The sequence below is a fragment of the Pleurodeles waltl genome, chromosome 8 (assembly GCF_031143425.1).
Source record: "Pleurodeles waltl isolate 20211129_DDA chromosome 8, aPleWal1.hap1.20221129, whole genome shotgun sequence".
NCBI lineage: Eukaryota > Metazoa > Chordata > Amphibia > Caudata > Salamandridae > Pleurodeles > Pleurodeles waltl.
In genome coordinates, this window is record NC_090447.1 from 1,173,950,667 (window position 1) to 1,173,967,877 (window position 17,211).

The 17,211-nt window shown below is 46.0% G+C and overlaps 1 protein-coding gene across 1 annotated transcript in view; it reads left to right on the forward strand.

Annotated features, from left to right (window-relative positions):
* Positions 1-17,211, forward strand: part of NUFIP1 (nuclear FMR1 interacting protein 1) — a 243,974-nt gene that overhangs the window by 138,490 nt on the left and 88,273 nt on the right. Inside the window, exon 7 of the mRNA XM_069205411.1 lies at positions 11,817-12,067. Coding sequence (XP_069061512.1) covers positions 11,817-12,067 — 251 coding nt within the window. The remainder of the gene's footprint in view (positions 1-11,816; positions 12,068-17,211) is intronic.

Consider the following 17,211-nt stretch of genomic DNA (forward strand, 5'->3'; position numbering starts at 1 on the left):
CCAACCACCCAACGTTCCCCTCAGTCTCCTGGTAAAAATGGTACCTCACTTGTGTAGGTGGGCCAAGTGCCTGTGACAGGGAAGAGCCAAACACGTCGAAATTGAGGGGGGGAACCAAAGCAGGTCAAAAAGGCCAGTATGAAAGAAAAACATTTTTTGGCCGACAAGAGCGGCAGAATTTTTATCGGTATAGATGCGACAATGCTGGGTGATAGGAATTTTGTGGATTCCTGCAGATTCTGAAAGGTTCCATCACAAAAATGTGTAAAAATGTGTGATTTCAAGCAAAGTTGGAGGTTTGCAGGGCACTGTGGGCAAGAAAATGGTGCAAGTGCATGTGAAGGGCGCCACCCTGGACTCACCCAGATATTTAGTTTTCAGATGTGTCTAGGTCTTGTGGATTTTTCTACGTGGCAGCGTCCCAAAGTCGATAAAGTGCAGCCCTCACCATTCCAAGTGTGATGATTTTGAGAGTTAGCCAAGTTCTTATGGCCGAAATGTAAAACCAAAACCGAAAATAATTAAATCTCCTCTTGCTTACCATGGGAGAGCTGAAACACTGTTACCCCCTTCAGTTGGGGAGAGGGCATAACCAGGCCCCCTGGGGTGTGGATCGGGGTAATTGCCCCATTTGCCCACTGGTGGGAAGAACAACTTTGGCCCCATTTATTTGGGGTGGGGTGTGGCCATACCCCCACCCTCTTATTTAAAAAAAAAAAAAATCTTCCCTGGTCTCTGGTGGGCTTTCTTGCCCCCCCCTTGGGGGCAGATGGGCCTTCCAAAAATAGGCTGATCTGCCCCCCAGGGGGGCAGATATGGGCACAGTAATGTGCTCCCATGGGGAGCGACCCTTGCCCAAGGGGCTGCCCCCCAAACAAAACACACACACCAATCCTGGGTGCCTAAGTGGTTTCTGCCCCTCTCCCGGCCTAATAGAAATAGGCCGATCTGCCCCCCAGGGGAGCAGAAATGGCCTAAAATAAATTTACTCCCCCAACCCCGGGGAGCGACCCTTGTCTAAGGGGTCGCTCCCCTCACATGAAACTGACAAAAAAAGACGAATCCCTGGTGTCTGGTTGTTTCTGCCCCCCCTTGGGGGCGCAGATTGGCCTAATAAAAATAGGCTGATCTGGCAGAAATGGCCTAAAATGTATTTTGCCCCCAGGGGAGCGACCCTTGCCCAAGGGGCGCTCCCTTTGTGCCTAAAATAAAATAAAAAACTCCCTGGTGTCTAGTGGGCATTTCTGCTGCCCGAAAAAATGCTGAGAAAGACATCAAAGAAAAGGAAAAGCCTTTCCTTTCCTTTGATGCCTCTCTCGTCCCATCCACGTGATCAGAGGAGAAATGCTCTGCGTTTCTCCTCCGATCAGCGCGGAGGGGTAAGCCTCTGATGAGGTCAGCGCACAATTGCGTGCTGACGTCACAGACGCCATAAGGGTTTGGGGGGGGCAGGGTGGTAGGGGAAGCGATTCCCCTTCCACCCCTGCCCGGGGGAGGGGGGGTGCGAGGCCCCCGGGGGGAGCGCTAGCGCTTACCCCGATGGCCCCTACCTGGACATTACGGTTACGTCCTAGGTACCCAGCGGTGCTGCCCAGGACGTAACCGTTATATCCAGGGCACTCGAGGGGTTAATGCCATAAAACCTGATTGGCTGGATGTTTTTTTTTTTTATCTTCATGTATATGTATTTGTTTACCCAGGGAAACCTAGCCAACCTGTACATTTTTGAAAACTACACACCTAGGGGTATCCAGGGTGGGCTGACAGGAAACAGTGAAGAACGCAACATAGATGCAGCACATTTTTCCACCCAAAACTGACCCTCTTTTCCCAATGTGTGCAGCTCTAGATTTTGGACCCTAGCTGACACGTAGGGATATCTAGCCAACCTGGAAAAAAATTTAAACTGGACTTCTAGGGGTATCCAGAGTGGGCTGACGTGCGTGGCTCTCACTGTGTTTTGTTATCCAGAACCCCTTTCAAACCTTGATGGGAAAAAAAACATTTTACTCACATTTCTCTGATGGAAAGTTCTAGAATCCACAGGGAGACACTAACTTCCTTTGACCCAGTGTAGGAAGTTGGCTCTGTATGCACTATTTCAAAGTAAGGAATAGTAGGCACAGAGTCCAAGGGTTCCCCTTAGAGGTAAGATAGTGGCAAAAAGAGATAATACTAATGCTCTATTTTGTGGTAGTGTGGTCGAGCAGTAGGCTTATCAAAGGAGTAGTGTTAAGCATTTGTTGTACATACACACAGGCAATAAATGAGGAACACACACTCAGAGACAAATCCAGGCCAATAGGTTTTGTTATAGAAAAATATATTTTCTTAGTTTATTTTAAGAACCACAGGTTCAAATTCTACATGTAATATCTCATTTGAAAGGTATTGCAGGTAAGTAGTTTAGGAACTTTGAATAATTACAGTAGCATATATACTTTTCACATAAAACACAAATAGCTGTTTTAAAAGTGGACACAGTGCAATTTTCACAGTTCCTGGGGGAGGTAAGTTATTGTTAGTTTTAGCAGGTAAGTAAATCACTTACAAGTCTCAGGTTTGGGTCCCAGGTAGCCCACCGTTGGGGGTTCAGAGCAACCCCAAAGTTACCACACCAGCAGCTCAGGGCCGGTCAGGTGCAGAGGTCAAAGAGGTGCCCAAAACACATAGGCTTCAATGGAGAGAAGGGGGGTGCCCCAGTTCCAGTCTGCCAGCAGGTAAGTACCCGCGTCTTCGGAGGGCAGACCAGGGGGGTTTTGTAGGGCACCGGGGGGGACACAAGTCAGCACAAAAAGTACACCCTCAGCAGCTCGGGGGCGGCCGGGTGCCGTGTGCAAACATGCGTCGGGTTTTCAATGGTTTTCAATGAGAGACCAAGGGATCTCTTCAGCGGTGCAGGCAGGCAAGGGGGGGGCTCCTCTGGGTAGCCACCACCTGGGCAAGGGAGAGGGCCTCCTGGGGGTCACTCCTGCACAGAAGTTCCGTTCCTTCAGGTGCTGGGGTCTGCGGGTGCAGGGTCTTTTCCAGCCGTCAGGACTTTAGGTTCAGGCAGTCGCTGTCAGGGGGAGCCTCGGGATTCCCTCTGCAGGCGTCGCTGTGGGGGCTCAAGGGGGACAACTTTGGTTACTCACGGTCTCAGAGTCGCCGGAGGGTCCTCCCTGAGGTGTTGGTTCTCCACCAGTCGAGTCGGGGTCACCGGGTGCAGTGTTGCAAGTCTCACGCTTCTTGCGGGGATTTGCAGGGGTCTTTAAATCTGCTCCTCTGTAACAAAGTTGCAGTTCTTTTGGAGCAGTGCCACTGTCCTCGGGAGTTTCTTGTCTTTCTTGAAGCAGGGCAGTCCTCTGAGGATTCAGAGGTCGCTGGTCCTTGGGAAAGCGTCGCTGGCGCAGGTTTCTTTGGAAGGCAGGAGACAGGCCGGTAGGTCTGGGGCCAAAGCAGTTGGTGTCTTCTTTTCTTCCTCTGCAGGGGTCTTTCAGCTCAGCAGTCCTCTTCTTCTTGTAAGTTGCAGGAATCTAAATTCTTAGGTTCAGGGAAGCCCTTAAATACTAAATTTAAGGGCGTGTTTAGGTCTGGGGGGTTAGTATCCAATGGCTACTAGCCCTGAGGGTGGGTACACCCTCTTTGTGCCTCCTGCCAACGGGAGGGGGTCACATTCCTGTCCCTATTGGGGGTATCCTCCATCTGCAAGATGGAGGATTTCTAAAAGTTAGAGTCACTTCAGCTCAGGACACCTTAGGGGCTGTCCTGACTGGCCAGTGACTCCTCCTTGTTATTCTCATTATTTCCTCCAGCCTTGCCGCCAAAAGTGGGGGCCGTGGCCGGAGGGGGCGGGCAACTCCACTAGCTGGAGTGTCCTGCGGTGCTGGAACAAAGAGGTGAGCCTTTGAGGCTCACCGCCAGGTGTTACAGCTCCTGCCTGGGGGAGGTGTTAGCATCTCCACCCAGTGCAGGCTTTGTTACTGGCCTCAGAGTGACAAAGGCACTCTCCCCATGGGGCCAGCAACATGTCTCGGTTGTGGCAGACTGCTGGAACCAGTCAGCCTACACAGATAGTCGGTTAAGGTTTCAGGGGGCACCTCTAAGGTGCCCTCTGGGTTGTATTTTACAATAAAATGTACACTGGCATCAGTGTGCATTTATTGTGCTGAGAAGTTTGATACCAAACTTCCCAGTTTTCAGTGTAGCCATTATGGTGCTGTGGAGTTCGTGTTTGACAGACTCCCAGACCATATACTCTTATGGCTACCCTGCACTTACAATGTCTAAGGTTTGGCTTAGACACTGTAGGGGCACAGTACTCATGCACTTGTGCCCTCACCTATGGTATAGTGCACCCTGCCTTAGGGCTGGAAGGCCTACTAGAGGGGTGACTTATCTATACTGCATAGGCAGTGTGAGGTTGGCATGGCACCCTGAGGGGAGTGCCATGTCGACTTACTCGTTTTGTTCTCACCAGCACACACAAGCTGGCAAGCAGTGTGTCCGTGCTGAGTGAGGGGTCCCCAGGGTGGCATAAGATATGCTGCAGCCCTTAGAGACCTTCCCTGGCATCAGGGCCCTTGGTACCAGTGGTACCAGTTACAAGGGACTTACCTGGATGCCAGGGTGTGCCAATTGTGGAATCAAAAGTACAGGTTAGGGAAAGAACACTGGTGCTGGGGCCTGGTTAGCAGGCCTCAGCACACTTTCAATTCAAAACATAGCATCAGCAAAGGCAAAAAGTCAGGGGGTAACCATGCCAAGGAGGCATTTCCCTACACCCAGCATTCCCCCAGCTTTCCTGATAAAAAGGGTACCTCACTTGTGTGGGTAGACCTAGTGCCTGTGCCCGAACAACTCAAACCATAGTCAAGGAGGGTCCCTTTGTGAGGACTCCCCTTTGTTAGTTTGAGCAGTTCCTGTTGCGGGCATTAGACCCAGCCATACAAGTAGGGCAATATATTTATTGGGACAAGGGGTAACGGCGTGGTGATGGGAATTTTGTGGTTTCCTTCTGATTCTGGAAGAATATGGCACAGAATTGCAAGGGAAATATGTGATTTTAGTCACATTTTGAGGTTTGGAGGGCATTGTGGGTAAGAAAACCTTTTGGTATTCACAAGAGGCACGCCACCCTGTACTCCCCCGAGTGTCTAGATGACAAAAATATCTAGATTTGTAGATTTTCCTTAGAGACAAGGTACACTCTGGCAGAGAAAGACAAATATTTCTTCACAACCATCTATTGCTGAAGTACACGCACATACCGGTTGGATTTGGCACGAGGGTCCCTCGAGGGTGAGCGAAGGTTCAAAACTTAAAATTGTATTAACAAGAGATTTCACACTGTTAATAATTAAAAGGTCAAAAAACTGAACCAGTGACTCACAGCTCGGGAGCTGTACAGCTGCAACAAGGCACCAGCCGCTTACAGGTCATTCACACAACTTTCATACATGACACACACACACACAAGACCATTCACACCACCGCAGGCCCAGCACATTACAACACTCACATCAACAGACAAAGTACACCCTGGCAGCGAAAGACAGAAAAGACAAAAATTACTTCACAACCATCTATTCCTCTAGTACACACACTTACTAGCTGAATTTGGCATGAGGGTGAGTGAAGGTTCAAAACGTAACATTTTATTAACAAGAGATGTCACAAAAATGAAATAGTTTTTTTTTTATGTTAACATTTTTTTTAAATAAATCATACCGTACAAACACATAGCATTGCACATTGTCAGTAACTAATGACACATGATGCACAATGTAGCTGTTTATTTCAATCACAAAATCTTGCAGTGCGGAGCCTGCAGGTGTTGGTCATGTATAAATAAACAAAAAACTGGGTGCAGTACGATCAGAGACCCATATTACAGAGATGAAATACACTGTTAATAACTGAAAGGTCTAAAACGGAACCAATGACTCGCAGCTCATGAGCTGTAAAGCTGCGACAAGAGACCAACTGCTTTAGAGGCCATTCACGCACCTTTCATAAGTGACACACACAAGACCATTCAAACCGCCAGCCGCCGGCCCAGCACATTACTACACTCACATGAACAGACAGCGCCATTCAAGGACTCATCACTTTCATACCTCCCCCAATGACCGACACAGCAATCACACCGTTTGGTGGCTGACGGAGTATGTGGACTAGTGTTTGGCTAGCAGTATGTGTAGTGATCAGCAGCAAGTCACTACACACACATTGCCAGTCAAGCACCAATCCACGCAACAACGCCAGCCAAGCGCCAATCCACGCACACTACCAGCCAAGTGCAGCCTACACACACTGCCAGCCAAGCGCCAGTCCATGCACATCGTCAGTGAAGCACCTGCCCGAGCACACCACCATAACATTTGTTTTAACAAAAAAGAAAACGCAATCCAATTGGAAGTAGATACAAAACTATAACTACAAACACATCAGCTATAACTAAATGCATCACACTAATGCCAACCGTGAAATCTGACCAAAAAATATAAAACTATGCAGACCAGTCAGTTTACTTATATGCCCACAGTTCCACCCAGTAACTCTGTTGCGTGTGGTGCAATTTAAAACAGGTGGGCACACATAGCCCAGCTTTATAATGTCTTGTGTGTGTCCCAGAAAGTGTGAGCTCAGGCAGCTGGAAAAAATGCAATTGTCACAGGTGACTGAGAGTAGGCGCTTTTTCTGGAAGCGCACAGATTCTGTCCAATCAAAGCATGTACCCCTAGCTGCCAGCAGGTGATAGAGACATGCATATGATTTTGTGGAGAAAGCTGCACTGTCCAGCCAGACCATTAAAACTGCATGCCCTTTACCAAGCCTTTAGAGCTAGAAGCCTTTCAATCACCTATACAAGCAGTAAGCAGTCTAGTAATATGATTCAAAGAAAGTCTGTCTTTCAGTTACCAAATGTTAGACATGGTTAAAACACGTATTTCAGCATCTGTTAATGAGAAGTCTAATTCTATTGGTTTCTGTAATTCATCGTATTGAATTCACTCATTGGTCATATATACCAGATTTGCCCACAAGAAACAGAGCATGGAATTCACTGCTCCTTAACCTCTGGAATCTTTAATTCTGCCAAATGTCAAGGAAAAAAAATAAAACTTGCCAATTCAACAAGACGTTCCCATCACACATTAACTGTTATGCGATTCATGTCCCCTTAGGTTGACGCAATGCACCTTGGGTTCAGTCCCATCCTAATTTAAGACAGATCCTGAATAAAAGTTGCCCTAAATGGGAAGGGTATGCCCATATGTGAGTCCCTTGCTCACTGTGCCACTGGATTCAAGCTAGCCTGGCTGATGAAGGGTGATACCCTGAAACCAGTCCCATGATGCTTTTTCCGGTCCAGGGAGGACCTGGCCTGGCAGTTCGGGCTGAACTGTTCCCATGGACAACAGGACCAAGACTGATTTTCATTTTGCTAGATCCAAACTGGGGTGGCATGGTGAGCAAAAGAATGATGGAGTAAATCCAGATCTGTGATTGGGGGGGGAGTGGTTGAAAAGTTTCAGCACTCTGTCCATCATCCTTTTGTGTTGCTAAAGATCCTGAGTAACCACCTGAAGATTCTCAACCCTCTACATACACTTCCATTGGGGAGAGAAATGATTTTTAGTCTCGAACTGCCTCAACAAATGCTACAGCCTGACGGTCAGGGCCAGTAAGTTCAGGATCTAGCAGGGTTCCATTGTGTATCTGGGCCAAATGATGGGCTTGCGCAAGGTGCAGGCCGTCCAGGCCAAGATTGAGACTGTCCTGGCTTGGCATACCCCTGAAACACAGACTGGGATGAGGGCATTCCTGGGCCTTACAGGATATTTTAGGAGGTTTGTTATGGGATATGGTACCATTGTTGCCCCGTTAACTGAGATAACTTCTAAGAAGCATCCCAGAAAGGTAATCTAGAAAGAGGTCTGCCTGAAAGCCTTTGACACTCTTAAGGAGGCCATGTGTACAGCACTTGTACTCAGGGCTCCTGACTTCTCAGATGAGTTGATTGTGCAGACAGACGCTTTATAGCGTGGCAGAGGGGCTGTCTTAGCACTGGTAAATGAGGAAGGCTTAGAAAAGCCCAAAGCCTTCATTAATAAGAGGTTACTTCCCCAGGAACAGAGGGGGAGTGCTATTAAAAGGGAGGCCTTTGCTGTGGTCTGGCGCTGAAGAAGCTGAACCCATACCTGCTAGGGACATCTGGGTTCAGACAGCCCCCTCAGGTTTCTCATGCAATTGAGAGGTGAAAATCGCAAACTATTGAGACAGTCCATCTTCCTCTAGAGAATGGACTTTACGGTGGAACACCATCCTGGGTCCAGCAACACCAGTGCTGATGGTCTATCCAGGTTCTTCCGCCCTTAGTGATGTGAATTCCCAAGAGGTTGGGTAGTTCTCCCACTTTCAGCAAGGTTGCCAGGCGCAAACCTTTCCTTTTTCTTTTTAATACATATGTCACTCCTAAGGTAGGCTACAAACAGCTCACAGGGAAGGGTGCACTATACTTACAAAGTAGGGCATATACATTTAAGTTTTAAATGTCCTGATAGTGGAAAAACTCTTTAATTTGTTGTTTACTATTTCAAGGCCTACCTCTCCCATATGATAACATTCGGAGTTACTGTATTGCATTTAGTAAGGATGTCTTACAAATGGGAACAGGTGAACGGTTCATGTTTGATGTCTTTGGATTTGTAATGAAAAATATGTGCAACTGTACCTGCTCCCCTTTCATTTGTGAGACAAACGTTTGGCATATCCATGATTAATGTAATGAGGCCTGAGGTGTCAATATGGGGCCCGGATAACAGTCAGCATCATATAATTTAAATGATTTGTTTAGTCTGCAACAGGATGCCCTCTACCTATCCCCTTTTGACATGTAACTTATGAGTGAGACTGGGAATGGTGGTGTTGATTCACATGTACTGGAAAGGTCTGATGGCTACAACCGAAAAAATATATAAAAAAAAAAAAATATTCATTATGTTATTATTTTCAAAGAAGAATGTTTAAAATGTTTAAAAAATAATAATAAAAATGATTTTTTGTTAAAAGATCTGGCAGAGGGCCATGCTAATAGCCGTCAAACGGTGAATGGGTTTCCTTCACAAGTTGGGAAATGAAGCAGAGGAACCCCAGGTACAAGCCTCTAGGGGTTCACCATCTTTCTAGTGAATGCTAGCAGTTTGCAATCAACTACACCCAGAGGGTGCCGCCTCTAGTGCTTTCAGGCAAAATATTATAATGAGCAGACTTCCTACCTTGATCAAGGATAAAATAATTATTTTTCATGCCATAATTGACCACAAATGGTCCAACCTACAAAAGTCTCAGTCACCAAAATGTTTGGAGTTTGAGGATTAGTGTCTTCACAAATGGAATAGTGAAGCACCCAGCGAACCACTCTTTTTCACTGACTCAATTTTTCGCAAAAACCTACTGGGGACTAATGTTTACAGTTACCTGCTAAAAAATTCCAACACTGCAAGGGGCTAATCAAAAACTAGATAAAGTACTCACACTTAGACAGCAACACCTGCAAATTTTAAAACACATAAAAAGCACAGGTTATACCTCCATCCACGAAAAAATACCCCACTCATATGAACTACAATTAAACCTGTGGAGCACATTTAGAAACAAGGTGGTAATATTCTGAATAACGCCATACTGAATGCATAGGTGTTCTACAAATATGTATTGTAATAAAGACAGGGTAGGAATCAGAGCGACAGAACATGCATATATTGTATTCACTGGTCACATTACCATCGTACACCCTAGCCGTGTGATGATATGCATCTCTCAACACTAGCATGCAGTAGCTTTAAATGCATGTTGATACCATCAATCTCCCACAGTGTGAACTCACTAACAAAATGCCACTCCATGGACAACATTGATGCAGAGGGCCTGCAAGAAAAGCTTTATATTTCATACCGTTATGTCATATCTTTTTATATTTCGGGGTAGTCATGTTCAAGAAGCTGTGTTGCACAGGGTCGATGACAGGAGGTGTAGATGCAACAGTATGTGGCAGTAGCCAGGAAAAACCCTATGGCTTTTACTACTCCTGGTGTTCTGGTAAAAGTGTTTGTGTATACTCATTTTTTATTAACATACGTAAGACAGTGCGGCTTTGGGAGCATAAAACATTTATTTTTTTTAAACATAAAAAAATAACAGATGGAAAAATCCTAGCCACCTATGTAACGTACCGGCAAAAGCTTATGACTGCAATCCTGTGCGGGCACATAAATGGGCAGCATGGCTCGCACTGGACGCAGACAGGCTTGCCTTTGGTATATCTGCTGCATGCCCGCATCACCGCACTGGTTATAAGGGGAGTATTCATTAACCACCTGGGGCAATTAGAGCACTGCTGTCACACAATTGCGGGGAAAAATGGGCACCTGAAAAGTAGTCTCTCTCTGCCGCCATGATACAGCAGAGCAGGTAGAATAAAAGTGTCAGCATCCATAAATAACAATATAGAAACCTCTGCATAAAAACAAAACCCAATTCTCTAACAGCTTATAAACACAAACAGTATAAACAAGCAAAATGAGAATATAACAGATACCCATGTCCTTGTCACAGTCTTTTCACCCAGTTTAGAGAAGGCTGTCGGATTGCTTTATGGGTCAAGCATAGCTGCGCATGAGCACTGCTTTTCCGACGTGTTGGTATGTATCTGGGCTTTTAACCACACCCACTGCATGCCCATCACTATCACTCGTCCATGGGCTTGCCCTTCAAAAATCCTTTATTTTCATTGGTAAATGCTTTACGTTTGTCCCTCCTTGGGGCGGTTTAGTTACCGCCTTGGACATCGGCCCTGTTACATGGCTATTTGCACTTTTGCCGATACGTTTTACTGCAAGCAAACTTCTTTTTCCTTGTGTGTGCTGCTTCACGCTGATTCCGTGGTGCTTTGAATCGGCTCGCTTATCTGAAACTGTATTTACTTTTCACTTTCTGACTCGAGCAAACGAGAGACCGATTACATTGCAATGCTTGTTTATTTTTGCTGTCCGTCACCGCCAGGCAAAACCTGTGAGTGCGTGGCACTAAAAATAATTTAAATTAAAAAAAAATAAAAAGACTTCTACACTATGCCAAAAATTCATATGGCATATATTACAACATTGACAAGAAGTGTTGCGATGGTGGTTCCTGCCAATGTTAAGAGATGTCCCTAGGGCCAGTGGACATCTCTAGATTCGGGGGATGGGATGTCCATTACAGATATGTACCCTGTCACTCTGACGGACACACAACCATTCTCCAAACACTAAATCAGGCCCCTTTACACTTAAGATGTGGAGGTTAGCTCATTTAGGAGAACAGGGCACATGCTAGCCCAATGCCTTTGATGGGGGTCCCATTACACTCACCTGGAACGATTGAATGACATGACCAGACAACTCCAGATTGCATGACATAAGTTAATGTTGTGTATTTTGTGTTCAAATGCATGAATCCTTGCGCTCCTCACTTTTTTCCCTTTCTGCCCCCCCTCCATCTCATTATAGTACCCCATTCTGTAAGCTTTGGGGAACAGGTTGTCCGTCAGTGTGACCGAGTGATTTACTCCATCAACATGACGGACAAAGAGTCATCCTCCAAATGCTAAATCAGTCCCAAGGTCAACAGTCTGTAGACTCTGTAAATATTTGCCCCAAAATATTCATCATTGTTCAAAATAACAACATTGAACTTCAATTACTGTTCTTTTTTATGTGCTTTTCTTGAAAGCTGTATTAATCAGTTCAGCTGTTTTTATCTAAGCCTATTTTTTTTTTTACTTACAGCAAGATGAAAGGGATGCAGAATGGTCCTCGTAGTCAAGCTAATGACCATAAACAGCAAGGAAGACCTCACAAAAGAAATCGAGGTGGCTTCAGGAAAAAGTTCAAAAGCGACGAGAGTTCGCTCAAAAATAACCATTCAGCTACCTTTAAAGATAATGTAAATCAGGAACAAACGCAATCAATGGAGAGGGACCCAAAGCCACTTAAGATGGATGTGGACCCACTCAGTATTTTGTTTGACGGTGATGCTGGTAAATGAGCCATTGTTTTGTTTCTTATGTATTTATATTTTTTATTATCATGGTTTCTAGCCATCATGTTTTCAGACAAACAATTTGTTAACCTCTAAACTGCAATGAACAGGATGATCTGATGTACAGAGCTGCTCAGAATATGCTGCGGACAAGGTCATCTGGTCTTACCTTCTCGGGTTTGGAAACTCTCTGCTACCTGTTGCTTGCACCAGAGAACTTCCCTCTAGTAGCCCTCACCCCTGGTTGCTTGAGAAGAGTTTCCCTACCAACCTAAGCAGAGTTTTTTGTTTTGTTACGTTGCACACCCGTGGTGAAACCAGCCAGAATTGTTCTGCTTTCACTGTAATATGTGCTCAGGACACAGCTCAGCTCTCTAAGTACCAATCTGCACAGGAGACGTACCATTGGTAAAGGGTGATTCTCCCCTTTCAATTGCTACCTTTCCTGAGTGGACTCCTGATCAGTACTGACCTCAGGATGGTGATCTCGGAGTAGGAATCCACTCCACTAGACCTCCAGAAATGTAGGTTTGGGGACCTATCGATTACCCCACCACACAGCCCCCACACAGTCTTTGGGAACTTACAGCTAGTGCCAAAAATCCAGCCATCTAATGTTGCGATGCTATCCCGATAAAAACGCAATCTTCAAAGTAAAAGCAAAAAGAGTAGAATTTCCTCATATTTATGTGCCAGAAAACTTGAGAACTTCCAGCTAGTGCCAAAAATCTGGTCATCTGATGTTGCCAAGCTATCCGGATTAAAAACAATACCCCACTGATATCACACATAATAGCAACAGTTCAAAACTGCAACCATGCAAATGCTACATGGATTCAATTTTGATATCTAATGTTCACTGTTTTAGCCCATTTCTATTCAGCATGATACTCCCATCAACACATTGGGGGGTTGGGAGATGCTCTTTTTATCAGGACAAGAGTAGGAACCCGGGCTGGTAGGATTTTGCCACTGGCTGGAAGTTTTTGAGTTTTCTCTTCCATACATATGAGGAAAATAGTTTATTCACCCACTCTTTGAAGTGCCATCTATGCTGAAAAAAGTGGGTTTGGGTTTTATTTTTACCCTACAGTTGACATTTGCATTGTATTATTGGTAAGTAAAACTAGTATGATGCATGCAGGTCATACCACCCTGGTCTTTCCATGTGTCTAGGTTTCAGACATGTCTAGGGTGGATAGGTTTTCCTGGTTTCTGGCAGACCCTGAGCGCAACTACCCACCTCCCCAGAGTAATTGAAACTACAAGCAAAAAAAACTTTGTTTCCTATTTGCATTTTGGGGCCTATTGCGGTCAAGAGGTTCACCCACACAGCCTGGGAATGCTGGATGGTAGGATTTTTTTTTTTAGATCCCTTGCATAATTTTTCCACCATGCATTTTGGGGCCTTTCTTTTACCAAGCAAGAGACCCACCATACAACTCAGGTACCATTTTGATCTGGAGATGTGTGGCAATGGCGGGTAATAGGATATTTCCTGTTACAGCAAGGATCCTGTTTTCTGAGGACTATGTCAACGTTTTTGACTTCCTGTTGTCAGAGTATCCACAAGAAACACAGAGTGCCCTCAGAATGAACTAGCAAAATTTGGAGGGATGCAAGCGACCTTCTCCCTAAGCTGAGTTTTGTGTGTACATTAATATAATCCATAGCTGCCCTTGCTACAAATTTGAATTAATACATTTTTCATTATCAAGTGATGCGTAGTCGATACACAATGAAAAATCATCATAATTGGATATGGGTATTGTGAGTTTTTGTTGACTCTATAAAGTATAAATCTCTATAACTGAAAGGCTTTTGTGTGCAAAATGGTATATGACTTTGTAGATCTGCCTTTAGTGTGCAAAGTTATTGGCGGAAACCTTGTAGCTAATTTAGCTTTTTCTGTCTTGCCTTCACTATTTTCTTATTTTATCAGTATATTTCTTGTAGAAAACCTTTTGTGATCTACACACACTTACCGATTTTAAAATCTACTTTTCAAAAGTGTAAAGCTTTATGGGTTCAATACGTAGAAAAGTGTAAGAAAAAAAAACAATGATGAGAAAATGCTTTCCCCTCTCTGTCTTTTTCTGAAAGCTGGAAGGAGATGATCTTAGCACTGCAAACTTTTTAATGATGCCATTTAAAAAAAAAAAATCATTTTCAGAGCACTTTTTCGATGTTTAAAAAAAATAATGCATTAGTACTAATTTCTCGGACCCTCCAGGATAACTCATAAACCTTTGATCCTTTTACATTCCCCAGAATTTAAACAAGGACACAGATCTAGCCTGAAAATGATTTGTGTGTGTGTGTATGTATGTATGTAGGGGGGGATTGTGAACTCTTAAGCGAGAACTGCCTTAAATGTCAAGATATGTCCTTACCATTCTATGGGTTTGAAGGGTAACATTACTGGGGTTAATGTACGTGAAACAGATACTGCTAAAGCAAACAAAAAGGCTGTTTTACAGTTTTTAAATGATAATGCTGCAAAAAATAAAAATTGATTTTGATCCCATCGAGGAAGCTTGTGACAAAACCCACTTATGCCCCAGCTGTGAACAGACTCATTGCTTGCCATTTCCAGGGAACCCTGCTTTTCTGTCTTACCATCCCTCACCACTTAATCCTCAGGCCTCATCGTGCACCAAGCAGAATCTCCCTGAGAAGGAGTAAAAAAAAAAACTTGGAAGGCAGTAGATAGAAATTTTTCTGTACTGGAAGTTTAGCTCTACTGTCCACAAATGGAGATTGGACACATGTCTACTTGCTAGATACACCCATGTCTTGTGGAAAATGGAGTACACAGTGCTGCCTAGCTTTTCAGACCTCATAATAGAGCACTTTTCAGAGGAGGCAGACAGTGCCTGATTGTGGTCTGCCTGTTCATACTTACATTGGCATTGATTGCAGCACCTCTGCCCATGCCAGGGATCTTGGTGTACCTGTACCTTGATGATTGGCTGCTACAGGAATCAATCAATCAATCAGTCAAGGCATTTATAGAGCGCGCTACTCACCCGTGAGGGTCTCAAGGCGCTGTGGGGGGGGGAATTGCTGATCAAAGAGCCAAGTCTTGAGGCGCTTCCTGAAGGCGAGGTCGTCCTGGGTGGTTCTTAGGTGAGCGGGAAGGGAGTTCCATGTCTTGGCTGCCAGGTAAGCGAAGGATTAAGGATTTACCTCCAGCTGTGGTTCTGCGGATACGAGGGACAGTGGCGAGAGCGAGGCTGGCTGACCGAAGCTGACGGGTGGGCGTGTAGAACGAGAGGCGTCTGTTGAGATATTCGGGGCCCTTTTTGTGGAGGGCTTTGTGTGCGTGGGTGAGGAGCCTGAAGGTGATCCTTTTGTTGACGGGGAATCAGTGCAGGTGTTTCAGGTGGGCGGATATGTGGCTGTGGCACGGTATGTCGAGGATGAGGCGTGCTGAGGCGTTCTGTATGCGCTGAAGACGATTCTGTAGCTTTGTGGTGGTTCCTGCGTATAGGGTGTTTCCGTAGTCCAGTCGGCTTGTGGCGAGGGCGTGGGTAACAGTTTTTCTGGTTTCGGCGGGGATCCAGCGGAAGATTTTTCGGAGCATGCGAAGGGTGTGGAAGCAGGAAGACGAGACGGCGTTGACTTGCTTGGTCATGGTGAGGAGGGGGTCCAGGATGAATCCGAGTTTGCGTGCGTGGTCTGGGGGGGTTGGTGCGGTGCCCAGGGCCGTGGGCCACCAAGAGTCGTTCCAGGCAGACGGGGAGTGTCCGAGGATGAGGACCTCCGTCTTTACAGAGTTCAGCTTCAGGCAGCTGAGCTTCATCCATTCTGCGACGTCTTTCATTCCATCCTGCAGGTTGGCTTTGGTGGTGGCTGGGTCTTTGGTGAGGGAGAGTATCAGCTGGGTGTCGTCGGCGTAGGAGATGATGTTGATGTTGTGTTTGCGAGCGATGTTGGCGAGGGGGCTCATGTAGATATTGAAGAGGGTAGGGCTGAGTGAAGAGCCTTGTGGAACGCCGCAGATGATCTTGGTGGGTTCTGAGCGGAAGGGCGGGAGGTAGACTCTTTGGTTTCGGTCAGCGAGGAACAAGATGATCCAGACCAGGGCCTGTCCTTAGATTCCAGTGGAGCGGAGGCGGGTTATTAGGGTGCAGTGGCACACGGTGTCGAAGGCAGCCGAGAGGTCCAGGAGGATGAGGGCGGTTGTTTCTCCGTTGTCCATCAGGGTTCTGATGTCGTCGGTGACTGCGATGAGGGCGGTCTCCGTGCTGTGGTTGGCACGAAAACCAGATTGGGAGGGGTCGAGCAGGTTGTTATCTTCAAGGAAGGTGGTCAGTTGCTTGTTGATTTGCCACAGCTGGTGTTAGACCTCTTGAAGGTCAGAGCATCTCTGCTGCTCTACCTGGGGGTTATACAGCAACCTGGCTAAGTCTCACTTAGAGACCTCTCAGCACCTACTTCATAGGGGCAGTATGGGATAAAACATCTTCAAAAGGGGCCGGGGCATTCAGGATATAATTCTGATATTTTGTGAGGAAGCTTGTGTTCATTTCCTGACAGTTTCATGCCAGCTAGGTCTGTTGGCTTCCTGCATTTTACTAGTCACACACTCGTGCTAACACTTGATTACTTTCTATTAGTGACTCCATCTGCAGTGGTTCTATCATAGGGGTGATCGGTTGGACACCAGTGGAATCTCTCAGGAGACTGTGAGCGACTTTCTCTGGTGATGGGTAGAGGCAAGGGATGTCTTTTTGCCATCCACGCATCTAAAGGAACTGATGATCATAGGCCTGTAATGTCCAGGAGGGCAGGTTCAGCACATCGACCTACTTGAGCAGCAGCAAGTTTTCTGGCCCAGAAATTCTGCCTGCTCTCAGTTTATGGCCACTCTGTCCAGATCTTGAAAGACAACACAACTGCAATATGGTGTGTCAACAAGGAGGAGGTATGGGATCTCATCTCTGCCAGGAAGCTCTGCTACTTGGCATGGTTACAGGTGCAGGGGACGTGACTAGTTGCAACCATCTTGCATGCTCTCTGAGCACCACAGCAAGCAGTCTGAGTTGGCATCATGTTGCTGCCCACAAGTGGCATGTCCACTTGGAGGCGATTCTTGACATCTTTGCCCTGTGGATACCACTCACGTGAACCTCTTCA